The 27314-nt window shown below is 39.2% G+C and overlaps 1 protein-coding gene and 1 long non-coding RNA gene across 3 annotated transcripts in view; one reads left to right on the top strand and one right to left on the bottom strand.

Moving 5' to 3' along the window:
* The window catches only part of PLPPR4 (phospholipid phosphatase related 4), a 38467-nt gene extending 32678 nt beyond the window's left edge, over positions 1-5789 (bottom strand). The window contains exon 1 of one of the 2 annotated variants that reach the window (XM_060026129.1): positions 5624-5789. In XM_060026129.1, the coding sequence (XP_059882112.1) occupies positions 5624-5701 (78 nt within the window). In that variant the 5' untranslated portion in view covers positions 5702-5789. Of the gene's footprint in view, positions 1-3800; positions 4189-5623 lie in introns of those variants that run through there. The other variant, XM_060026121.1, reaches the window with a different exon arrangement.
* Positions 1-27314, top strand: part of LOC132434459 (uncharacterized) — a 191560-nt gene that overhangs the window by 129107 nt on the left and 35139 nt on the right. The window contains exon 2 of the long non-coding RNA XR_009521306.1: positions 714-845. This is a non-coding gene — a long non-coding RNA (uncharacterized lncRNA). The remainder of the gene's footprint in view (positions 1-713; positions 846-27314) is intronic.

Below are 27314 nucleotides of genomic sequence, written 5' to 3'. Positions count from 1 at the left end.
ACATGGACAAGAACCCAAATCGTGGCTCCTTCACTTAAGTGCTGTGTCCCCAGAAAGATATTTAGCTCTTTGAGTTACAATTTGCTGATTTAAGAAAGAAGGATAGGGCTTCCCTTGTGGCACAGTGGTTGAGAGTCCGCCTGCCGATGCAGGGACACGGGTTCGTGCCCTGGTCCGGGAAGATCCCACATGCCGTGGAGCGGCTGGGCCCGTGAGCCATGGCCACTGAGCCTGCGCGTCTGGAGCCTGTGCTCCGCAACGGGAGAGGCCACAGCAGTGAGAGGCCCGCGTACCGCAAAAAAAATAAAAAATAAAAAAATAAGGATAATAATGCCTTCCCGATATTACTTTAATACAAATAATCCAGTTCTCAGGATTAAAGATAATGTATACAGGGTCTGTCATATAAAGGAGGCTTGAAATTGACTATTCCTTGTTATTATTGTTATCATTATTATTAATATCCCTTTGAGATTGGTAGAAGGCACCCATTTTTTTCCTACTAGAGGAAAGTAGGACAAAGATTACTATGAGTGATTCATCCATGAAGACACAGTAAGATAGTGGGGGAGCCTAGGAATAGCATAGAATTCCTTAACGGCGGGTTCTATGTTCAATACTTGTCTCGGTATTTGTGGAAATGTCCTCATTTAGTCTCTGTGAAACTTAGGACTCTATTATCATCTGTACTTCATTTTTGTTTTTCACCAAAGGACTTTGCACATCGTGACCCTAAAAGAGGAGGAAAGATTTTTCAGCTCATCTCTGTTGGTGGGTGGACTACTTCTTTGAGTGGACTATCTATGCCATCTAAGAAAAGGGAAAAACCTACAGCTACTATTTTGGTACGTGCAATGCAGAAATGTTGTCATTTTGTGCTTCCTACTGATGCTAAAGTTTATGTAAAAGGAAATCAGCTAGCTATATTTCCCAGCAAGATCATATGAGTTATATAATTTTCACATAGATCTTGAGCTAAACCAGAAATCTTGTGAATTAATGTTTGCTACAATTAAGATACAGTGGACACTTTCCAGTGGGGAAAAAAATAAAAAACATATTAAGGTCTGTCAAGACTCCATAACGTCTAGGCATGACGTTCAGACTGAACTAACCAGGTTATCTTTGCTCAAACAAAGGCTTTTTGAACTTCTTCAGGCAGGATGGTAACAGAGAAAAGACGGCTTTTACTCCTGAACACAATGTCTAGTTTACTGACCCTAAACTGTAGTAATTAACCTGCATGAACAAAATCCTGAAACATATCCATTGTTAAGTACAATATTCAAATTAGTGAAAACTTTCTATATAATTTCAAGTTTGTCGTGTTTACAATATTTTGAATCTGTAATACTTCAGGTAGAGTTATTTTACACTCAGTGGAGAGAGGCTATTCCTACTCCCTCTGTGTTTGTGCATGCCTGTGTGTGTGTGTGTGCATGTGCGTGTGCGTATGTGTATGAAAAACAAGAAATTTCAAACTATCTGCATCTATAGCTTTATAAAAATACTTTGCATATAGGCCAAACACTGCTCTTTTACCTCCATAAAGTAAACATTAGATTAGTAATAAAAATTTATGCCATAAAGCAGAATGTTTAAATGAGAAGAATCTTCTTCCCATTTATTTATTAAGAACTTGTATCTTTTTGGGTTAAAGGGTAATTTATCATTTGTTTATATTACATACTGAGTCAATGTGAACCCATATCTTGGAACAGGATGACTAATGAGAATGAAATTGTGAGTCTGAGCACAGGTGGGACCATTGTAACGCTTGTCATAAAGGAAATGCATTAGGCACGCAGACAACCAGCCTTCTCACGTCTAATATTGGGTTAGTAAGCTGAAAGACCTTTTACTATTTCTAGGCGTGCTGCCGGGTGCAATTGCACTGTAAGTGATACGGCCGTCACTTGGAGAGTGCTTTGGAACTTTAAAGGCAAGAGAAACCTTTTCTTCCGTGGAATGTTCCTTTTAACTTGCTTTCTGTTCAACCTGATAAAGCTTTGGATATGCTTGAGAGTTCCTTTCATAATTTGACTTTTCTTTTCCCACATCGAACAATGCAAAACTGAATTGTCAAGCTTGTTTATAAAGTGAGGTACCATCTTGGAAATCATGGTGTGTTTTCAAATCACCATGTAATATTGATATTTTTAATTACTGTCAACCATAAACCCCTTTATCAGCATAAACAATTAGCAGCATAAACCAAAGATGTAAGAAAAAATTAGTTCTATCCATTAACTTAACGTTTGTTTAATATCGAGTTTGGTGGTCAGCTGGGACATGATTACCTGATTTTAGTGACTGAACACCTTGGCCTATATATAGGATATAATCTCTATACCCTGACACCATGCAAAAGAAACTGATACATCCTGAGTGCCTAGCTCAGGTATGATATATGGTATCTTTCATGCTTTAACCTCATAATATAGCCTAAGATATATGGTTATTATAATTTCTATTATATATGAATACATATATTTATATTACTTCATATAATTTCTATTACATATGTAGAAACTGAGGATGAGAGAAGTAACTTGGCCAGAATTATCCAAGTAGTATGTGGCATAGATGATATATGAACCAGGTCAATCTGTCTGTAAGGCCCAGGTTTTTCTGCCTTAATTCAGTCTAACTTGATTTTAGCCTCCTCTGGTTGGAATGAAAGTTGCTCCTCGGTTTCCTAGTTAGTTTCTTCATATTTCATGCCTATCATGAATAGCAATTTGAAACAGCCTGAACTGCTTGAAGAAAGGCAAAGTTTAAACTGTCCATGGTGTCACTGACTTGAGACCCAGAGACTGTTTTCTTCTCTAAACTTTCTTGAGAGCATCTTCTGTTACAGAGAAACTTTATTTGGGATGGTAGAAAGATGTGTTAGTCTTTTCCTGTATTATTTCTGACTTTGGTAATATGTTAAGAAAGACCTTTCTCACTGTAAAATCTAAAAATATACTTCTGTGTTATTATTATTATTTAGTTTTTTAACTGTTTCTTAAAAATCTAAATCATTGGTCTGTCCAGAATTTATTTTTGTATGGTATATGGTAGGAACCTAACTTAATTCTTAGGTCCTATTTTCTCCTCAAATTCTGGTCCTTTTTGCCTCTTTGTGTTCCTTAAATTATTGTCTGAAGTAACAGAAAAGGCTTAAAATATGTTCTTTGGGCTGATATGTGATGAAAGATTCACTCATGTTTCACTTTTCCATTTTAATTACAAAGGTCTGGGGAAACTATGTTGGAAGCAAAGTGCCATTACTCTAGAGCACTTTACTGACATGCTAATTCGTGCTATATTTATTCATCCTCCAAAGCAGCTACAAAGCTCATTCTCACTGGCCTCAAAATGAGTCATTCCAAAGGAGTTCAGTAGTGCATTCTGTCAACCCCTTAAATAATTGGTGTACTAATGTCTTCCCCCATTTTCTGGAGGCTCTTTAGAGGTTCATCATGCATTTAAGTTTCAGAGAGATCATTTGCAATCCACTTTTGTGGCTCTCCCTTTGAAATCTGTTACCCCCCAAGACATAATGTCATAAATGCGCATTGAAACTCCATGAACTGTCCTCAAGTAATTGTTCTATAGCTTGCCCTGCTAAGGAATTTGTAGAGGGTATCTGAATGGGTCAAAGTGAACGTAATGATTTTGGGCTATTTCCACTCATGGAAAAGCATTAACATTTGTGAGATGTTTGTTCCTACAGACACATTTCAAATGCATTATGAGGCATTTTTACTTTTAAAATTTTAGATTAAAAGATAATGTACTCCTGTTAAAGGTACCTCAAAAGTGCACACATAGATTCTTTTAAGGCACATCCTTAATTCTCTGGTTTGCGTCCTCTTTCATGAAAGTATTTTCCTCGAAGCCATACAGCTGCAATCCAAATGTGGTCAGCTTCTAGCTGACCTCAGGTGCTCCGTCCTGGAGGCAGAAGCCAGCAATTAACTGATGTCTCCTAGACAGATGTAATAGATCCAGACGTGAATGAAAGTGCTTTTGGACAAAACCACAGTGGATTAGCAATGCGACAAGTGGCCTGACAGGATTTAACTTCAAGGCAGGGATCCTGTCTCTCTATTCCTTTACCCCTTTCACCATGGAATCTTCTGTGCCCACATGTTTTTTCTCGATAAAACTCTTCATTAGCTTTCAACAAAATTATCTAAACCATGGCCTCAAAATCCCTTGTGAAAAGAGGAAGGGCAAAAATAAATGAATCAATTAATTACTTTAAATAAACAGGTCAATTTTTTTCCTTCTTTTCTATGGGTCACGGATGAAGGAGTCACCCATCATTTCTCTGAGACTTATGCAAATCACGTACATCTTTCTTAACACTGAAACCATTTTTAAAATTTGCGAGACCTAAGAGAAACTTGCACATATACTACTGTCTATAAAAACAATCTGACAATGTCTCTTCTCCCAAGTTTCAAGACAGTAACTATCCCTCAACACAGATAAGCCTCACAATCATCAAATACAGAATCTACTCTCTGTACTTGGAAGTGCTAAACCTCCATATTTGGCTGAAAAGACAGCCAAAGAAGGATATTTATAATTCAGCAACAGTCTTATAATTCTCTATGCAATCCAGGCTCTAATTACACAGAATATAGTTTTATGCTTAAAACCATATGATTTCACTAAACCTATCCAATACATCTCTTCTCTACCTATGATTTAATAAACCTCTTGCTTAAAAATGTCTTCCTAATGCAACGGACCACAGTGCATGGAATCACTGTACCTGTCAATCTTTATAACCCTCCCATAAATTTTTCCTTCTTAAATGCTGCATTTTGGTAAGTTAGCAGTTCATTTATGAATACATCTGCATGTTAACTGCTTGTCTGTAATACTGCTCAGCACAGAATAAATGCACACGTACAAATCATGTAAAATCAGATGATGTCACTTATTTTAAAAATATTATACATACATACATATACATATGTATACATATACATATATTTGTGTATATGCAGATGATTTTTGTTAACCATGGAAAAGGGCCAACCAATTGATGCCTAGAGATGTGGACCCAATTTTAGAAGCTGATGTGAGCACCATAGTAATTTTAATAGGGTTAGGGCTTTTGGTTTTGTTTTTTGTGTAATAAAGAAATCAATATTCCTAATCCTACGTAAACATCCCCAGCCCCCATACACCCCGGGCATGGCTGTGTGTATTTGAATTCCTATAGAAAGCTCACAGAGTTCTAGATACGTAGTCGCAGGTTGAGGACACAAATCCCGAAATCTCGGTATCATGGCCCCTCTGGGCCACTGATGACGCTGTGCACCCAGGCGGTCCAGGAGGGCCAGGGAACTAGCCCCACACTCACTCACACAGGTATCTCCCGTCTGCAGGCCACCTAGCAGTGGCATCGCTACTGTTAATCACCCCTGGCTAGCGGGCACTCACAGACACACTCGGGGGAGCTCCCGAGAAACCTGGGGGAAGGGGGAGCGTGAGGCATTTAGGGGCAGCAGCGCGCACCCAGGCACGGGCTCCGCGCCTCCAACACCGTCCGGGACCCGAACTGGCTCCGGAGCCACCCGGAGGATCTGCATTATGCCAAGGCGCTGGGCCAACTCACCTCCACGAAATAAAAGCAGGGCAGGAGGGTCACGCTGTCCTTGATCACTTTGCCCTTTGGCCTCTCCTTCGCCGACATCCCTGCCGCCTGCCCGGGTCTGCGTTTTCCCCGGGGCGAGGTGTGCACAGCGCAGCCGAGGCGAGATGCCTCCTCCAGCCGCAAGCGCCCGGCGCCGCTGATGTCACATTCCCCGCGGGCACCGCTGGAGCCAGCGCGGTGCAGGCAGAGCCCCCGCCTCTCCCCGCCCCTCTTTGCAGCAACCCAGAGGCTCCTAGAGACAGCAGGTCCTCTGCCTCCCCTACTCTGGCTCCCACCCCCGGTTTTTCTCGGCGGAGACGTCCAGCTCCTTCCTCCAAGCTGTTGCTGCAATGGCTTCCCCTCCCCGCCACCCTCCCTCTGCTCTCCAGCGCCCTGGCGAGGCTTCGCGGCGGTCGGGGCTTGACGTCAAGAATCGGAAAAGAGGGACGCACCCCTGGATTCTGCAGCAGCGAGGCTGAGGAGACTAGGCACCCACGCCCCCTTGGGAAGCCTCCTGGATCCCTCTAGGAACTCTAACTTCAGGATTGCTGGAGAGCAGAAGCCAGGATCTTGCGCGCTGACCCACAGCGCGAAAACTGACCTCTATCTGCGCGAAATTAAAACTTGGATCGCATACTGAAAAGTAGGCCGTGATGGGAACTCTTTGAGAGCTGGCTGCTATCCAGGAACGACTTCCCCGACTGAGGACTCTCTGCCTAGGAGACTCCCTGGCTCCCTAGGATATGCCGACTCACCTGCTGATAAACATTCACTATTGCCTGTCTGGGAATGATGAGACATTAATGGAGGCGGATGTGTGGGCATCCTCATTGAGCCCAAAAGCCAGGGTGTGCTGTTACCTCATCATCACACCCCCGGAACCACGTCAGTACTACAGTCATAACCGTAAAAGTAGGCACTTCTCAGACATTAAGAATACAAATTAAGTCCTTCACTTTTTGGTGATGTTCTTGGCTTGTCTCGACTTTATGATTATTTTGGCAATCCAGAAGAGTCCAAGGATACAGAGGAGAAAAAACCCAGAAAATATAAAACGTTGTATTATACTAATTAAGGTAACCCACTTCCATGATAACATGCCCCTGGTCATTTCCAATATCTTCAAAGTCTCCACTTCGAGCATCTGAGGGCCAATTCCTACCTCACCTTTCGACTCACTTCTTCAATTGCCAGCTTTAGCTTGGCCTTCTATCCAACAAACAAATAAACAAACACATAGACTGGGTAGCAAAAAAACCAGACATTTGTTCCTCACCATTCTGGAAGCTGGAAGTCCCAGTTCAGGGTGCCAGTGTAATCAGGTTGTGGTGAGGACTCTCTTTTTGGCTATATGCTCACATGGAGGGAAAAGAGAGCTACTTTTGTGGTCTCTTCTTATGAGGGCACTAATCCCATCATGAGGGCACCACCCTTATGACCTCATCTAAATCTAATTACCTCTCAAAGACCCCCACCTCCAAATACCCTCACTTTGGAGGTTAGGGTTTCAACATATGAATTTTGAGGGGAAACAAATACTCAGTCCATTGCATAATCCAATAGATCTTTGGCAGCATCAGGACAATCTGATCTACCAATGTGCACATTTCTGATCTACCACTGCCACTACCACCTCATGCCCTCACCTTCTACCAGGCTTAGGTTTCAGAGCCCAACAGTATAATCTCTCAGTTCCCACTCCTTGTTCACCACACTCACCTGGCAAAATCCCAGCCCCAGTTAAGCCCAGTTCTTTGCCTTTACCAGAATAACTGAAGGTGGATGGAGAAGAACACACAACCATGTCGTCTTGTGTCACATTGGACTCATGACCACAAACTTCAAATAGTCCCCAGTACCTCACAATCCTAGTAATTTTTCCATAGTCTGTTCACGTTCTCACTCTCTGAGAACTAACTCATACCTTCTCCAGTCTCTTCAAATCTTGACATTTTCAGCGAATGACTTCAACTTTTATTTCACTCAGAGAATGTAGGTAATCAGGAGAGAATTATGCCATCTTCCAAAGCTGACTACTGGCTCCAACCTCCACCCTCCACACCTACCACCATCTCCGTCCTGGACTGGCACAATAGGCTCCTAAGTGTTCTACCAGCTTCCACCCTTGCTACCCCTATAATCTACAAACCACTCCCTATACAGCAGCCAGAATGATCTTTTGACAGGTAAATCTAATTGTGTCATTCTGCCCAAACCCTCCAAGAGCTTTCCATTACATTCAGGAGAAAATCCAAACTCCCCACCTCTTCCTCAAAGCCCTACCCAAGGACCCTGCCTGATTCATGGACTTCATTCACATTGCTTTGTGCCTTATTGGTCTGGCAGTCCCACTCTAGCTTTGTACTGCCTCAGGGACTTTACCCTTACTGTTCCTTTGTCCAGGAATGCTGTTTTGCCAACATCACATGGTTTAAGCTCTGGCTCCATTCATACCTTTGCTCAAGTTTAAACTCCTCAGGGAAGGTTTCTTTGACCACTCGCTCCACCTAAGCCGCATTAATCACCCCAGGCCTCCATTACTCTACTCTTACACATTATTTTCTGTTTTTTCATAGAAGTTATAGCTATCTAGTTTATCTAAACTATCTAGTTTATCTATCTATAACTAGCTTATAAAGTATTTATTGGCCAATTTTTTCATTGCCTTCCTCTCACACTAGAATGTAAACTCTGTAAGGTCAAGCATTTCATTATCATTATGTGTCTGGCTACTGGAACTGTTCCTGGAAAATAGCAGATGTTCAGTAAATATTTGTTAAAGAAATGAATGACTCAGTTAAATTACATGATGCATATAAAATCATGTAACATAGCTTCTTCCACATGCTAAATGTTCAAGAATTGTTAGTTGATTCTGTTTATTATCGTGTTATCGATCAGCTATACTTCTCACTACTACCAAAGTTACTGTGTGTGAGTATTGTTTTTTTCCATTTTCTTAGTATCCAAACAGAATTTACAGTTCTTGGTAGATGTAAAAACCAAGTTAGAACATTCCTGAATTTATCATCCTGGAAACTCAGCATTTATATATGAAGGGAAAGTGAAACATAAGTCTAAAACTATAGCTCCTTAATTTCATTGGCCAGGAGCTGAAAATATGTGATAAAATATCAGAGATGCATGCTGACCACACCTCAAACTTCAAGAAAGTATTGAGACATAAGAAAGGTACTCTCCTTTCCTCTCTAGGTAGTTTGACCAGCTTGACCTGACCACATGGTCAGGGATCAGGAGATGCTTCTGAATTCAAAACCAATTGCTATTGCAAATTCTTTATCCCTCCCTTGCCCAGATTCTCTTTCCTTCTTCTTTCCTTCTTTTAAAACATTCTCTTTCCCATCTAAAATCATTTCAAAAAACAATCAAGCTACTTTATGCAATACCTCAAATGCTAAACACAGTAATAATGCCTTACATTGGGGTAACAGTTGATGCGTTTTACCTACTTAAACTTTTGATGCTCAAAACGATGCAGTAAACAGGGCAAATTGTTTCCTTATTTTATAGAAAAATCTTCTAGACAAGATTCAGAGATGGAAAATAAATAAATAAGTAAATAAGTAAATAAGTAAATAAATAAATAAATAGTTGAACCAAAGGAGAATGAGATTTGGAGTCAGAAAACCTGATTTGTTATGTTTGAAATCTTCTCTTGAGCAAGTCACTTAATAGCTCTCAACTTCGGTTTCCTAATCTATAAAATGAGAAAACTATTGGTACCAACTAACAGCAATGTTCTATAGCTCAAATGTGACAATATATGTGAAAGCAGTTGGTAAATTGTCAAATTGGTCCATCCATTCATACATTCATCCATTCAGCCTACAAATATTGATTAATTCCCCCACTATGGAAGAGGCATTTTTCTTTCTGGATACTCACAGGAGAAAATAGATATGATACCTGCCTTCACAGAGCTCACAGTCAAATGCAGGTGGAGAGGGGAGAGACACAGATATTACACTAGTCATAGGAATAGAAAACACATGATGCTCACTGCTGACAAAGCACTGTTAAAAATGCTTTTCACATGTTACCTCATTTAATTCTCACAACATCCTTAAAACTGGGTACCACTGTGTCATATGTCTTCAGTAAAAGAAACTGAGAGTTGAAGAGGTTAGTTATGATTATGCAAGTGCAACAAGTATAATTACTATAATCAGTGGAGCTGAGATTTTGAACCCAGTGGGTTGCTACAGCTTTGTGATCTTAAAGGCTGCACATACTGCCTCTCTTAACAAACATATAATTATATCCTGTGATATATACTACTGAAGAAACCATTAGGATGCAGTTGTAATTACCATGAGAAACGTAAGTATGGTGACCAAGGAAGACCTTGGGAGGAGTTGACATTCAAGCCACTTATGGCATCGAGGCTCCTAGAGGACATTCCTGAAGTAAAAAATATGCTCCATCCCACCTTCACCATGTAAATCCACCTTTAGGCCAAGGACAGAACTTGTATGTGGAATGTTGCTTCAGGTATGCTAGCTGCAGGTCCTCATAATAATAGTGGCATTAAAAACAATTTAATGTGCCTCACAGAACTTGAATATTTTCCGTGGAAATCCTGTTCCAGTGCATTCAAATGAAAAACGGCACCCACTGAAAAAACAGCACTCTGACATTTCACAAGACAGTGTACTTCACAGCACAAATAACCTGGAAAAAATATGCCTGAAAATGCATTTGACATCATCATTAACACTGTCAAACTCCTGAGATAAGAAAGAAGTAGCTTTCCTACGTATTGGTTTTGGTTGCCCACAGCCAAATAAAAACTCTTGTTCAGCTTCCCGGCAACTATTCATCCTCAGGATATTTGTCTGACATTTATCTTTAAGATCATAAAAAGGTGTATTTAATTTAGTAATGTGTTTCCCAGAAATCAGCTCACTTCATAGCATTTCGAGAAGACAATGTAAGCTTTTATTTCATTTTTCTAAGAGAGAGGTTTAAAAGAACTGAATATGCAGATGTGTGAAGGAGGAAAAATACAGGAATGAGAAAAGTTCCGGAAGATGGTAAAATGATGTTACAGTTCTGGCCTCATCCTTGACTAACTGTGAGGCTGCGGAGAACATTTTACCTCAGGGACTCAGTTCCCTCACCGAAAAATGGAGTTAAAATGGTGAAGCGGACATCTGTTGTTTCTGTTTGTCCAAGATCCATTGTTCCTTCTTCTTGAGTCAATTTCTTGAATTTTCCTGATGGACCATCCCACTCCCCACAGTCAGGGCTCTGCCTGTACTGAAGGTATTCAGCCCCCTCTGGAGTTCCTAGGCTCTATTCCCAGGAACTTGAAACTTGAGGGGAGACATACTGAGACAGAAAGTTCTTGGTGTTGATCCACAGCAGTAGGAGAGAGAACAGCAATTAATGTTGGTCTTTCAATTCTCAAACTGCCCTTGTTTCCTTCCTTTCAGAAGTCTGGCTTTTCTCCTTTGTTGTTTTGTTTAGTTTTGTTTCTTGGCACATCCCATATCCTTTCAAATAAATTCTTCTCTCTGTCTCTGTCTCTCTTCCTCTCTCCCTCTCTCATTCTTTCATTAATTTAGCCAGAGTCCACTTCTGTGACCCAAAACCCCTAACTAATATGAAGAGATCACAAGACATTTATTTGCTAAAAGATTAACTTAAGACCTAAAACAAAAACAAAACAAAAATACCCCTAACAGTATTCTCTGGCAGGAGATACAGGAGATACTTTTCAATCAAATCTTATATTTACTATCAATGACTGGCCCATCATGGTCCCCTGTGATTCACTCTCAGGGCATGGTCGAAGGTGATTTGCACAATTCTAGTGAATGTCATTCCACAGAATATGTCCTTGTTCTGGCAGTAGTGGCTATCCCAAGAAATCCCATAGCAGTGACGCAAGGAACCAAGCAAAATTGCATTACAGAGCTTTGCTGTGGTTGTGCATTGGCATATTAATGTGTTGGGAATGGATTACAACTGTCCCACAAAAAATTTATCTCTTCAGGGGCATGGCAAGATCTGTGCAAGAACATCAGTGCAGGTTGCTTCTGGTTGCGAGCATCCTGGGAGCCTCCTGGGTGGTGGAGCATCCTCTGACAGCATGCCCAGAGGGCTGCAATCGAGAAAACCAGAAGAGTAGCATCAGAACTTGATGCTCCATCCCAGTGCACTGAACAGAGCCAAGAAGGAGCCCCACCACCTGGAAACCCACTGAGCAGAGCACGGAACCACTAAACACACACCTGGACGGTCAGCTGCAGAGCATGTTTACTGGCATGGCCTCGGTGTGGCATGTTGGGGGTGACGAGAGAGTGGAAAGAACCATCAGTCTCTTCATGGGTACAGCTGAAGTCAGTGGCTACTACCTTTGTCTTAGATCTGTTAACTTTGTCCACGGGTTACCAGTGTGTCTTCTATGGGGTGCCCCAGCTATCTGCATAGCAACTGCCCCCAAACACATGCACATTCTGCATATAAGAGCATCATTTTTGTTTTGAAACAGTGGACATAAAAATATTTAACTGGATTTTAAAACATCCAAGTTATCACAAAAAAATTAAAGGTTACTTTTGTCAATGAAAGCAGAGCTGTTGATTTTTTCAATGTATTGTAATTTCAAGGGTTGCTATATTTTCAATGATTGCAAAGCAATGATTTTAGATTTTTATTAGCTACTTGTGCAAAGTTTCTCTTCAATGATGACTATCAAGAAGTTAAGTACTCAAAGTTTAGAATTTTGATCAGAAAATGTAGCCTTTCCTTGTACAAAATCATCTTATGGAGATAACTTGAGTTTCTCATTAAAAAATTGAACAGATTTTATTTGGAAATTTTATATTTAAATTATTTCCCTAAAACTTGATGTGTCTTCATGCTTACATACTATAAAATGTAATTAATTTTCCACCAAGTTTTATACAGCTGCCCTCAATTTCCTTTTAGTTTACCCTGGTGTGCCCTATTAATACAAACTTTCATGTGTGAAAAGATTGAGAAATACACATGAACATAAATTGGCTCTTCCTTTTCTTTCAGTGTCAAACATTGCAAATGGTTCTCCACCATCTTACTGGTATGTAACAAGCAGCAAGTATAAGATAGATCCAACCACTCAGTCTAAAAATCTTATCATCATCTTGGATTTATTCATGCCTTTTATCCCCTATAGTCTCCCAACCCTTTTGAACTTCCAATGAAATTTTGCTCTTTCATATTCATCTCTTACCTGTTTCCACTGGCATCAATTAATGTCTGGTTTCCTACAAAAGTCGACTGTGACCTCCAACATCTTTTGCCAGACCACACTCCTCTGGATAAGTGCCCCACGAGACCTTCCTTGTCTCAGCTAAACAGCCTTGTTTCCCCCTCTGCGGACTGTGTCCTCTCCTCTGATGAGCTTGTTTGACCCATACTTGGACCATGTTCATTCTGTCCCTGTGCCTCCTCATAGGCTCGTCACCTCCCCTGAAATGTATTAACATCTCACATTTCTGAATTTTATTCATGCTGCTCCAACTTTCAGTGACCTCTCTCTGAACACCAGTGGTCCTTATTTTGCACTGCACACTCTAGCCCTTGATTATGAACTGTTTTGTTTTATCTGATACATTCTAATCTTGTACTCCCAACGTAGGAGTGAATTGGGGGAGAGACACCATTTCTCTTCTACCCATCTCCTTCCCTTCCACCTCTACTCTCCCCATTTTGTTCAATTCTTCATTATCTCTATGACATTATAATAGCCTCCAGGCCAATTTCCCTGGATTCAGCTCTTCATTTTCTGATCAATTCTTTACTTTTGCACCAGGATAATTCTCCTAAAGCACAATTTTGATTATGCCACTCATTTGCTCAAAAATGCTCCTTGGTTTTCCAGCCTCTACCCTAGCATTTAAGGGCTTCCTTGGTCTGGCCTCCACCAATCTTTTTGTCTCACCTCCCATTATCCCCTATGCAGACTCTACACTCAAGATACCCCAACCTACATGGTACTGCATAAACCATACTCTCCTGCATTGAAGTCTTTTATGTGTGCTTCCTTTTCCCACCCTCAAAATTTGCAGACAAAAAGCAGCTTCCTGATTAAGCTTCCTCAATCTTTTCCATGTCTATGATCCTTTAAGACTTTCCTTGGACATTGTTTGTAGATCATGTTATATTCTGCATTAATTGTCTTATTTTTCCTCAAAGATATTTTGCTTCTTGGAAGTATGGAGCATGCATAACTCACCTTTCTTTTCTTCTCTTTATTCTCTTGAACCTTCAGCATAATATTTTGTACATATCAAAAGTTCAGTGAATATTTACTGAATGAATAAATTCCATAATATCTACTCTCCCCTGCAGTGGCTAGCACAGCTCTAGAACAACATAGAGATTCTGAGTACACACTTATTGATTAATTTAGGGTTTTATGAGTCATGATTCCATAGGAATAATCACTCTCCCCCATTCTCTCTCCTCTCTCCCAACACTTTGAGAACACTGACAAGTCTCCCAAGAAGTTTGAAATGAGTCTGACACACACAGGAGAGAATTTATTTTAATTAGTCTAGAGTGACTCCTGTTCTCTCAATCCTTCCATAATTGCTCATTGATCACATAGAGTTTGTATCATAATTAGTCCAAAAGAGGATGTTGAGCATCTGTCTGTAGCTAAGAAGTGTGCTCCAATCAGCAGGTTTTCATCCTCCTCTCTTCTCTGCCCAGTGTCTAGCCAACAGGGATCTCTCTTAAATATTGCAGATCAAATTCTCCTCAATTCTACTGAAGAGACACATCTCTTAGGAAGCTTTTTAGGCTTGTCTTCAAGCTCTAACAGCTCCAAATATCTTTCATAATCCATACGCTAGTTGTCCTCTTCTTTCTCTGAGCACCTGTGCACTTGTGTGGTTCTTGCATAGATCCTCTGGCCTATCCTGGTCTCCTTAGCTGTTGAACTTCTCTGTGGGCTAGGACTTCTATTTTATTTGTTATACTAAACGACGATTTCTCTATGTGCCCTCTTCATTTGCCTGTCATAATGATAACCATTATGTTTTCTTTTTATTGAGGTCTAATTAACATATAATATTATATTTGTTTTAGATGTATAACATAATGATTTAATATTTGTATACACTGTGAAATGATCACCACAATAAGTCTAGTTAATGTTACACATCCATAATTACAGGTTTTCTTCTTGCGATGAGTGCTTTTATGATCTCCTCCCTTGGCAAGTTTCAAATATGCAATATTTCAAATGTGCAATATACAATACTATTAACTATAGTCACCATGCTATGTTTTATAACCAATTATAAGAAAAATTAGGGCAGGAGTCAAGATGATTTTAGAAGGAATTACTGAAAGGAAACATCTTCTCAGACATGGGAGCAATGTAAAGCAATGTAAAATGATGTAAAGAAGTGTGAGAGTTTTGAACCTTTGCCGCCACTCACACCACTTTTGTTCTTGCGGTATGTACTTGAATCACTTATGAAAAGAGTTAAAGCAAGATAGGCTTTTAAATTGAAGATGTCTCATAACTTTAAAATGAAACAGATTACAGTTTAATTTCATAGTAATATATAGACTACATGAAAATTATACATTTCAAGCAACTTTTACTCCTTTACTTACACCTTTGATAAAGATCTGTTCATTGATATTTGAAAAATAACCATATTCATGCTGGACTTTATTCTGATGTGCAAAATTAATACAAATTCGATTTCACGTAAGTGTGGAGAGGATCTTGTCTGTCTTTGCAGATGTGTAGATGGTGCTCGTTCAAACTCTAGAATTCTCGGATTCGACTCACTTTTTCACATGGAATTTTATGTCACTGATTTGTAATCTAGTGAAATATTGTCTTATCCAATTTTTAGCTTTTATAGATCCCAGGCATAGGAAACATGTGCTGCTTTGGTTTAAGCCCACTCCTTCTGAGATAGGACATCTCCAAACACAAGCTAATGTGTGGTTGTGAGGCATGGGGGCATTTACTGTCACAGAATTCACCATATTGGTCATGGTGTGAGCACACAACTGAAGTGAGGTCTATCATGTATGATACCCTATCCTCTGGCAATGGAGATTTGTCCAGAGATGGTCATAAAACAAGTGGAAACCTATCAGAGTACTCTCCCAGGAGTTTCCTAACTGGAGTTAGGAGTGAAGAATGCCTTTCCCTTTTTGGTGGCAAGACTGAACAAGTGTTAAATCCCAAACTGCCTGTAGTTATGTTTCCTCAACCAAATGAAGAAAGGCTTAAAATAGTAGAAGAGAATCAGGCTGATTAAGACAGAAGAAGATATCAAAGATACAGAGAGATTTCTGAGAGTTTTGAGTCCTTGAATTCAACTACCCACAAGACCAGCTGCAAAACAATCTTCTGGGAGATTCAGTTACATTAGTCAGTAACCAGCTCCTTCCCCAACCACTTTTGCTTAAGTTACTTTTCATTGAATTCCCATCACCTATAACCAAAAACCTCTGTGTAATAGACTCTCTATAAGAATGATACTAATGATATTGTAAGAGTTGTTCTCTGGGAATAAAATATGAGGTGTTAGCAGTCAGTGTCTAACTGATGTCAAGCTACAGTCCTACCATGACATCGTCCTGTAATGTATCACAATAGACTACAACAGCGGTCCCCAACCTTTTTGGCACCAGGGACAGGTTTCATGGAAGACAATTTTTCCACGGATGGGGAGGGGAGGATGGTTCAGGCGGCAATGCGAGCGATGGGGAGCCATGGGGAGCCATGTGGAGCGGCAGATGAAGCTTCACTCGCCCGCCCACCGCTCACCTCCTGCTGTGTGGCCTGGTCCCTAACAGGCCTTAGGCTGGTACTGGTCCGCGGCCCGGGAGTTGAGGACCCCTGGACTACAAATGAAGCCTCAACGCAAGTTATTCATCACTGCATAACTTGTAGGAAGGGATGATGATAAGGGTGTCCCTGAACCACTCTTATGTAGTGATTCTGGAGCTTCACTACTTGTGGCCACACATAACTTGTCCACATACACACCTCATTGGGATTAACTGAAGTTGGCAAATTTTGACTGGTGAATTGTGAAAGTTGTGCGATGAGCCAACACTTGTGAGGTGATGTCAGGATAAAGATAAGTAGAGTACTGGCAATTTAAAAGAATCAAAATGTGCAGTGTTCTTTTAACTTGCATTTTGGATAATTTAGTTTTATTCAATTTAGAAAGCATCGTCCTTCCAGAAAGAGCTTCTTGCATCCCAAGAAAATGACCTCACACCTGAATAAGAGTTTCTTTGAAAGAGGGCTAACTTTTCTTTTTATGATGGCAAACTGCTAGTTTATTCTACAGGCAAAGAGAGAAGTCACCTTGGTGCAGATCTTTGCTTTAAAAGGGTGGACATAGGCAAATGTAAATTAAACAGGATCCAACATCCTTAGAGAAGGATGTCACAAAGTTTTGTGGCCAGGAAAGCTGCTTTTCTGTTTTCTTTTGTATGCTGAGAGATGAACCTGTTTTATAAAAAGTAAGGATCAGGGCTTCCCTGGTAGTGCAGTGGTTGAGAATCTGCCTGCCAATGCAGCGAACACGGGTTTGAGCCCTGGTCTGGGGAGATCCCACATGCGGCAGAGCAACGAGGCCCGTGAGCCACAACCACTGAGCCTGCGCGTCTGGAGCTTGTGCTTCGCAACAAGAGAGGCCGTGATAATGAGAGCCCCGCGCACCGTGATGAAGAGTGGCCCCGGCTCGCCGCAACTAGAGAAAGCCCACGCACAGAAACGAAGACCCAACACAGCCAAAAATAAGTAAATAAATAAAATTTTTTTTAAAAAAAGTAAGGATCATTATGGAAGAAAGAGACCCAGACTCTGACACGTATTTTACTGGATAAAAGTTAAGGGAGACTCTCCAGGTGACCTAGGGTAGCCCTAAACAAGAGGTCTTCTGCCAGGAGGAGACATAAAAACTCACAGGAGGAACACGCTGGAAGGAAAGAGTTTCTGATTTGGTGACCCCTGTCCAAAATAATAGGGCCCAAGAGTTGTCAAAGAAGGGCTAGTTTTGGAGGGATATGTAACTAAGGTGGGAAGCCCCTCTGGACTTGACCCTGACATGGTGCGGTGCTTTGAGGAACAATGGATGAGCATTTGCAAAATAAGAGAACTCTAACCTGGTCATCCCAAAGTGGGGCGCTGCTGTAGCCTGTGCAGGGTTCTGAGTCACTGAGGGAACCTCAGCAGCCTTAGGTTAATCCGAGTTGGGCTGTGGATGGCAAGGGTGTGGCAGCAGATGGATCCAAAATGCCACAGCCAAGTAAGGCTTGTGATTCTCTTCTGGCGTTGGCAGCGGACTGAACCCTTTGAGCAACAAATCAGCCCCTGGGGGCCTTGGTCTCTCCAGAGCAGGGTTGGTGACTGACCAGCTCACAGACCAAATCCAGCCTTCTTTTCTAGTGTCACTAGGACACAACCACTTCCATTCCTTTCTGTATTGTCTGCGGCTGCTGTGGTGCTCAGGTGGCGGATTTCAGTAGTTGTGACATAGATTATATCACCCACAAAACCTACAATATTTACTCTTAATGTCCCTTACAGAAAACTTTGCTGACCCCTGATATTCAACAGCTTTCACAATTTTGCTTCACTTATTGCTTCATTTGCTTCATTTATTCTAACTCCCAATTTTAGTTTCTGCGTTTACTCTGAGCCCATGTGGTTGTTTTTACTGTCTTCAGAATGGACCATCTTTCTTCATATACCATTCTCACCTATCTCTCTTATGGCTGCGTTTGTAAACAACATCCTACCTCACTACAATATCGAGTGCTTGATTCCTCAATGTCACATTCTAGGGACGTGAATTCACTGAGGACAGTGAATTTCTGACGTGACTTCAGACACACAGAAAAAATATGAACACAAAATAAAGTCTAAAATTTATGTTTAAAGATTTGAAAGAAATTAAAAATATTTCCTAATCTGTCACAAAATACATTAGAGTAATAGTTTTAATATTATATTTAAATTTCAGATATCCCTGTGCCTTTACAAATATTATTCAGAGAAGAATTTAAGCCTTCAAATGTTATAAAATGGCAAAGGCCACATTAAATGAATAACTTTAATTTGTTCAATCTGTGCTGAGTTCTTTCAAAGTTATTTAAAACAGCAGGCAAATTAGAGTAAATTAAGCAATTTTCCAGGAAAAGCAGATGGAACCTTGGTCTTAATGTCATTTAAACACTAAATCCTATTGACTAGAATGGAATATGACTAGATTTAATGGAAATAATGTTGTATTCCACTGACCTGTTACTCATTGCCATCATACACAATACATTTTTGTACGAGAGAGGTAGCTACATTCCGGCATATATCTGCCTCTGCATAATTAGTCAAATCAAATCAAAATTTAATAACATAAAATGGGCAAGTAAGAGCATTTTTTCATATTATTTTAAGAGGTAGATGAGAAAAAACTTTGAAGACTGATATCTGTTTTCTAAGCATTTGATTTTGCATAACTTCCCTTAGCCTAGTATGAACTTGTTGAGAATGGAACTGTGCTCATTTATCTCTACCTTTAGTACTGGGTGCAGTTCCTTGAATAGATGAGCACATTTGTTTTCTCAATTTCTTACAAATATATCAAAATATAGTACCAAGACATAGCAAATGACTCTAAACCATACCTTATTCATTCACTTAGGAGCACTCTGTTTATCAAGTGAAATTTATATGATACAGGAAGTAAAAGGAACCCTATAAAATTAGAAATTATTTATTTTTGGAGTTTGCCCTTTAACTTCAAGTAAAAACTTATATGTTTGTTCCGAATCTATTTCAAATATCACTCAATGTACTAAAATATGAAACAAATGACCATATAAATAGACAAAATAATTATTACACATAAATTGATTAATATTTTTAAGGTTAATAGTTATTACATTTACAATTTTGAATTTGACCAGCACATCTCCATCTGTGGAAGATAAATTGATATTAATTAATTTAATTTAGTTGCTTAAATTCAACATAAATACCAGTAAATTGCATTTTTGGGATCTGCTACACCACAATAAGAGTCAAGATGGGTGGGAATTACATCTGTCTTTTGTAAAGTCAAAAGAATGTCACATTCTCATTCTCTTGGAACCCTGTGTATCAGGTATATGTATGAGCCTGGGTTAGTCTGCTGGTTGATGAGAATCACATAGCCCTATTGTGTCCTCCAACAACCAACCAACCACCAGAAGCAGAGCCACATAGCTCATTGGCAGCTGATGACAGACCTGTGAGGGAACCCAGTCCAAACTGTCAAACCACAAAACTGTAAGCTAAACAAATGGTTGCCACTAAATTGTGGAATGATTCATTACACAGCAAAAGCTATTTCAGCTGGAATGACTTTGCCTGGGATTCTGGCTGCAAAATCTTTCTTTCATTCTTCTTTCCCAAGCCTGGCTTTCAGCTTATCTGGTGATACTGAGATTCTTTATTAAATATATTCCTTTTCTGCTTAAATCAGCTAGAGATGGTTTCTGTTGCTTGCAACTGAGAACTCTGACTGATGATACACTTGGAATGAGATAGAATTTTGATACTCTAATGCATTTTTTTATTGCCAGTAATTTATAACAGTTCATAATATTTTCTTCTACTCAAAATAGCTAATATATTGTATGCTAACTTATTTGGAAAACAGATGAAATATATTGCGGTGAACTAAAAAGGCAGTTCTTGGTATAGAAAAGAAACTTAGAATGAGAAAGAAAAAGTTTATCATTTTCCCTGTGTACCCTACCACCCTTGGCACCCCACCAACTCTAGAGGAAGATTCCATGGTCTTGGAAGAAGAGAAAAAATTAGAAGAGGAGTAAAGTGAGCTTTAAGAAATGCGAGTTTAAAAAGTAATGTAGATATAGATGATATAATGATATAAATTAGATATAGATTAGATATAAATCTAGACAGACATAGAGATCGATGATGTAGATATAGATATAGGTATAAATGTAAGGCAACATTTTTATATTTGTAAAGCATCTTTTCTTTGAATCAACTTCAGATGTGTTTACTGTCAATGGAATATGAAAGTTGAAAGAAAATTTAAATTTTACCTAATTCAGTCTAAGAATTATTTTTTTCTTTAACATCACTAACTAATATTTACTAGCCTCTATTTGATCATTTCTGACTTCAGGGTAAAATAATCATATGGTTAATGGATTGCAACATAGCATATTTTCCAGAAAACGTACCTATGAGAAAAGAAAAATAAATGATGGAATAATAAAAACATACAAAATTGACAGTTTTAACAGTCAGTCTTTCATTAGAACCAGGGTGGAATTACCATTAGTTGAAAAATATAATCAGTACCTTTGGCTTTGTCTCAGGAAATCAAGTAATTCTTCCCACCTGAAAGAAGATAGAAAAAAATTAAATCCCTCTTCAGCCAAATGGCCCCTGGCTCAAGCAATAGTTTTTTACAAGCCAGGAAACTGAGTGGGTATTCCTTTTCTTGTAAATTTCTGCTTTTTTGCACAACTAGCCCCATATTCCTACTTTCATTCAGAGACTACAACTCCCAAAAACCAACGAGGAGAGATTTACAGTGGTGCACTGCATGCTGGGAAATTAATTTCCCAAAGTAAAATACTATGCGCTGAAGCAGAGGACATCAAAAAAGCCTAGATAAGAGTACATGCCAAGTACCGCAGTTTTTCCTGGATTCCACTACTTAATTAAGAGAGAGAATCAGATAGCAGGAGTTTAAAAAGTCCCACTTCAGAGCAGCAGAACGGGCACAAAATGCATGAAAATGGTACAGTAACCATGCCCTTATACTAGCTTTCCATTCACTCAGCAAATATTTACTGAACATGCAAGAACAGTCTAGGCGTGGGGAATAGACCAGTAAACAAAATAAACCAAGTCCCTGCCCTGCAAGGAGCTACATTCTAATGGAGGGGAACAGACAAATAAAAAAATAAATATACGTCGGGTAGTGAACATAATGGAGTGAAAAATAAAGAAAGGTAAGGGGGATAGGCTAGGCTGTGCGAGGCGTGGTCACTGTTACATGCATGAAGGCCAGGGTAGGCTATTTGGTAAAGTATTGGGCTGGCCAAAAAGTTCGTTCAGGTTTTTCCATAAGATGTGGGGGAAAAACCAGCACGAACTTCTTGGCCATCCAATACATTTGAAAAGGTGATTTACAGGAAGAAGTCCAGCCTGCTGAGAGGAAGCCTGCACATCTGCCACTGGCATGCCCTTCCCTGAGTTACCTGCATGGTTTCTCCCTCACCTTCTTCAGTTTTCTGGAAGAAAGAACAGATCATCCATGACAACAGAGAATCAGAGTGCTGCTAATAGAATTCTCAAGAAGAATTAGAGAGTGTCTAACTTCAGTTTTTGTAATTTGAGATAATGATGTCTTTCATAAATCATAAACTTAAGCTTTTGCAATGAAAACATTACTAAGTTATAGGGCTAGGAAGTGGTGGATTCTAAGCTGCCATGTGGACATCTTTATAAACCCCCAAAGGCCAGGATGGTTTCCTTTTCTAGGGTTTCCATGATACATAACTGCAGGGGATACTCTTCATAGAGTAGTCTATATCCTGATTAGAATTGTACAGTGAGACTACTCTTTGCCCACTACATTATTATGCACCAAATAAAGAAAGAAAAAGCCATGGACAATTTGTTTTAGATTTATGGTTTGTCAGTCTCTCCTTTCTCTTCCCATTGCACTTGGTATCTATTTTCATAGTTTATTCCAGCATCTGTTTCATTGTTTTACAATTGTTTATATGCATATTGGTACTTCTCATTAGATTGTAGATTACTTGAGGACATACATAGAATATGAGTCATCTTTGCCTCCACAGTCTAATATAAATAATTGTTAGAAAAGTGATTCAATAAATTTAAAAATATGGAAATTTTGTTAAGCTTGTATTCCCTTTCTTTTGTCTGTGTATTCTTTTTCTCAAATATTTCTGAGTCTAAAACATGCAACAGAATATAATTTAGCATCAATTGCCGAAACAGTTTCAAAACAGTTCTGTCCACTTATTTAGGGCATGCTTGTGAATGGCCTTTCATCTGGGTTAAGTAGCCATTCTTTTAAGAGAAGATGGCATTGTAATCATAAGCATACATCTGGCCAGACACAGATAGTCCATTGTTTTCCTAAGTCCAAGTAAAGAGCTTTTCAAGCTGTTTGTCACAACCATTGGAGGCAGAGTGTTTGAACTCAGTTTTGGCAACAGGAGGTATGTGATAAAGAAAATGTACCAAAAATTTTAATGATTCCTTTTCTTGGCATCTTATATTCTTTATTCACAAAGCAAACGTCACATTAATAAATGTTCGATACATGAAAATTAGAAAACCCAGGAAAACACACACAAAATCCACTATACTGTGATAATTATTAACACATTAGTGTATATACTCTTTATATTTTATTGGACATTTAAGTTGCTATCAAATTTGTTTTCTCATAAAAAAATCTAGAACTGATTGTTTCTTTCTTAGAATTAAATCCTAGGAAAAACAGAGGAGTTTGATTATTTAGGACATTGAAAACCCAATGCACAGTTCTTGAAAAGTTTGGTGTGGTCACAAGATTTGATGAACAAATACTACATGAAGATACTGAGCCTTCTGAAGTCACTGTGGTGACGGGAGTCATAAGCCAACAGCTGTTTTTAACAAGCCAAGGCCCTGTAGATTTTAGTAAGTACAGTCCATTCAGGCTGCTATAACCAAAATGACTCAATGGTCACAGCAGACTACAGCTTCTATAGCAAGTCCAGCTGAGACAAGAGTTAGAATATCAGAAAAGGAAGTATATCATTATGCAGGTTTTTAAATTTATCTTCTTGGCACAGGTGGATGGAATCAGTTTTGCTCTATTTTGATTCTTATTTAGAACTTTAGGCCAAAACTATACTGCACAGGCAGATGAGATGCATATGCCCCTCAGGGCCCTAGTGCATGAGATTCTAACTTAAATGTGGAGGGCCAGCCATAGGTAGTTGGCCCTTTGTTATGACTCCAAATTCCATTCTACGTTATCCTGTCTTGAACCTCATCCAGGGTCAAGGAGGGAGTGTGGAAAGGCTGACCTCTTAAACTCTTAAATTCATCACTAGTGAGCTCATGTTGAGCTAAGTTTTTAACTTCATAAGCTCTATTTATGTTTTGTGTTTATATCAGAGACCCAGAGTTTTGTGTATTAGTCATCTTGGGCTGCCATAACAAAACACCACAGACTGGCTGACTTGAACAGCTGAAATTTATTTTTCTCATAATTCTGGAAGCTAAAAGCCCAAGATCAAGGTCCAGCAGATTCAGTTCTGGTGAGAGTTCTTTTCCTAGCTTGCAGACAGTTCACATTTTTTCTGTGTCCTCTCATAGAAGGGAGGTGGGGAGAGGTCTCTCTATCTCGTCTTACAAAAATACAAATCCTAGAGGATCAGGGCCCTACCCTTATGACCTCGTTTAAGTTTAATTACTTCCTTATTCCAAATATAGTCACATTGGGGGTTAAGGCTTCAACATATAAATTTTGGAGAGACAATTCAGTCTGAAGTATTTGGGTTCCGCCACAAAGGGATTTACCAATATCAAAAAAAGAGGGCTAGAGAGAGATCATTTTTTGGACTCAGGGACAGAATTAAGTCAGTGCAATTATTATAATTACTGATAGACTGCTAAGGAATATAAGCAGGCCGTAGTTTGGACAGTGTCAGTAGGAATCAAGTTTGCTTAGATTTCCCAAAGGAAACGAAATTATTTAAGGGGATAAAGTAAATTTTGAAATTAGACCCAGAACAGAAGTAGGAGAATAAAAGAAAAACAAAATAGTAACCCTCTTAAAAGGTTAAAATTTTAGTGACAAGGTTAGAAGTTTGGGAGTAACCAGGCTACACAGTCATGAAAGGGAAGACGAATTCAAAGCAAATCGTTCTCAAAGATGAGACTTCAAAAAGGGGCAGATTGTGGTCATTAATAAATCAGAAAGGATGGCTAGAACCAAGTATGGCCTAACCTAAGAGAAAAAAGGCAACATATCAGAGAGTAAATGACACTCAGGAGGAGCCAGATACAGGAAATTATTAGGGAGCATGACCTTAAAGCTACAGGTATAGAATCAGTGATGAGAGTAATTGAGGAATTGCCTCTCTATATTGGGAAACATGACTGAGAAAAATTTTATGTGGGAAAAAACAGCACATGAATTTTCAGTATAATTGTAGCATGCCTTTGGAGTTTATTAATTTTTGCCCAATTAGAATTTCTGAAATATGGTCAGTTGTTTCAGAATTTTTGCATTTAGGGAGTGGATTTATGAAGATGGCAGCTGATCTGCCCCCCAGCAAATTGCTGATATCTTCCTCCAGTAGGGCACAAATACGCCCTTTGTCAAGGTGCAGAGATAGATAAATGATAGGTAGATAGATAGATGATAAATAGATGATGATGATATATAGATAGATAGATAGATGATAAATAGAGCACTTTCATTTTTATTTCCATTGGTGAAAAGCTACCTTCCCAAAGAATAGTTCCAGTTCTGAAACATTACTCTTCTGAGTGAGAAAAAAAGCTGACATCTCAGGTGAGACGAGGAAGACATTGAGTGTGTATTTTTCTCTCTTTCTCTCTCTCTCTCATATGTTGTAAACTCCCAGGGGTAAACTATCTCCCTGGTTATGCAGCTTCCCTATCTGTGAAGGACTGTGTGGGAGGGAAGGAGGGAAGAATGGAGAAATGGGAAACCCGTTATGTCCACACGTCTATATTCTCTGATTCCAGTTTCATCAGCGATAAAGTTAATATTTTATTTCTCAGTTGATTCGACACTGAGAGGGGAACCAGATATAGCTAACCAACATGCTCAAAGCCCCCAAAGTTCAAAAGCACTCAGAATGAAAAGCAGCAGCTCTCCACCCGGCCCCCCACTTCAACTCTGAGCTAACCATTTCGACTGTTGTTTTAAAATCCTTCTGGGGATTTGGATAATATTAATGACCCTTGTTCTCTTCTTATTTTATTAGTTATATGTACATTCTAGTTCAGCTAGTGGGTTTATTTATAAGATAAATGATACACTTAAACCTCCATTTCTTGGACCATCAATTCTAGACAGTATAAAATTTCCATATAATTCTGATTTCATCCTACATCTTTTGTAACTCTTTTCTCCTTCCAAATTCTGTCAGTTTTATTATTATTGCTTACATTTACATTCTCTTTTACCACTATACCTGAAATGTCAGTATTTTATCTATAGGGTGATTCTAAAAATTGAAAGAAAAAGACAGTCCAATATTATAAATACATAAATAATTATTCATTGAAAAACCAATAATGTGATTGTGTTTATAAAGAAGAAAATATTACCTTATACTGCTTTATTTTTGCTAATCAAAAGAGAATATTCCAAAGAGCAATTTCATATGGATTATTTTTTTTCATTCTCCATTATTTACTCAAAATGTGTTCAAAATCTTTATTTAGGTTTATTGTTTTGAACAATGGTTACTTTTACAGCTGTCATTTTCCCCAGCATTTCTTATTTCATACTTTACTAGTTGACAGGATTTATTTAATATATTCAATAGAAAATATATGTTTGTCTTATCATTAATAAATTCCAGATTCTTAATTGAACATACAATTTACATATTCAAATCCACTTCCTTATTTAAGATATTCTTCTGAGGGTTTTCTGATTTTCTGTTATAATTTAAACTGATTTCTAGGCTAGCTTCAGAGCTGTTTCTGGGATTTCTTTTTCTCACACTCCTAGGTTATTTACACTGTTTCTTGTAGTACACATCCTGCTTTCTTAAAAATACAGTTCTCATTTTGCTAGAGTACATCCTTAAGTATTTTTTTCCAAAAAGTGTGCCTAAGATATAAACTTTCTATCTAAAACCTTTCAATGACTTTTTTCCCATATTTGAGTTATAGTTTGATTGGATTTTGAATTCTAATTCTAAGGGGAAAGTGGCCAAGACAGCAGAGTAGGAAGACCCTGAGCTTACCTCCTCCTATGAGCACACCAAAATTACAACTATTTACAGAGCAACTATGGATGAGAACAAAGTGAAGACTAATTGAAAAGATTTTCCACAACTAAAGATATAAAGAAGAAATCATGATAAGACAGGTAGGAGGGGTGGAGACATGGTATAGTCAAGACCCAAAATCCCAGGTAGGCAACACACAAATGGGAGGATAATCACAACTGCAGAGGTTCTCCCCAAGGAGTGAGGCGTCCAAGCCCCACATTGTGCTCCCCAGTCCAGGGGTCCTGCACCAGGAGGATGAACCCTACACGTCTGGCTTTGAAGGCCAGTGGGGCTCACATATGGTAAAGCCAGAGGGCTATAGGATACAGAGACCCCCCTCTTAATGGATGCATGCTCCAAGACCTAGTTTAGAGAGAGTAATTTGAAAAAAGCCTAGGTCAGACCTACTTGCTAATCTTGGAGAACCTCCCAGAGAGACAGGAGGCAACTGGAACACTCCCTGGGGACATAGATGCTGGTGGCAGCCATTTGGGAGAGCTCATTCTACCATGAGGTCATTGGTGCTGGCAAGCACCAGGCCACCAGTCAGTTGGCAACAATCCCAGGACCCCCTAGGCTG

The sequence above is a fragment of the Delphinus delphis genome, chromosome 1 (assembly GCF_949987515.2).
Source record: "Delphinus delphis chromosome 1, mDelDel1.2, whole genome shotgun sequence".
NCBI lineage: Eukaryota > Metazoa > Chordata > Mammalia > Artiodactyla > Delphinidae > Delphinus > Delphinus delphis.
Note: the sequence above shows the minus strand (reverse complement) of the source record. Positions and strands in the feature narration are given on the sequence as shown.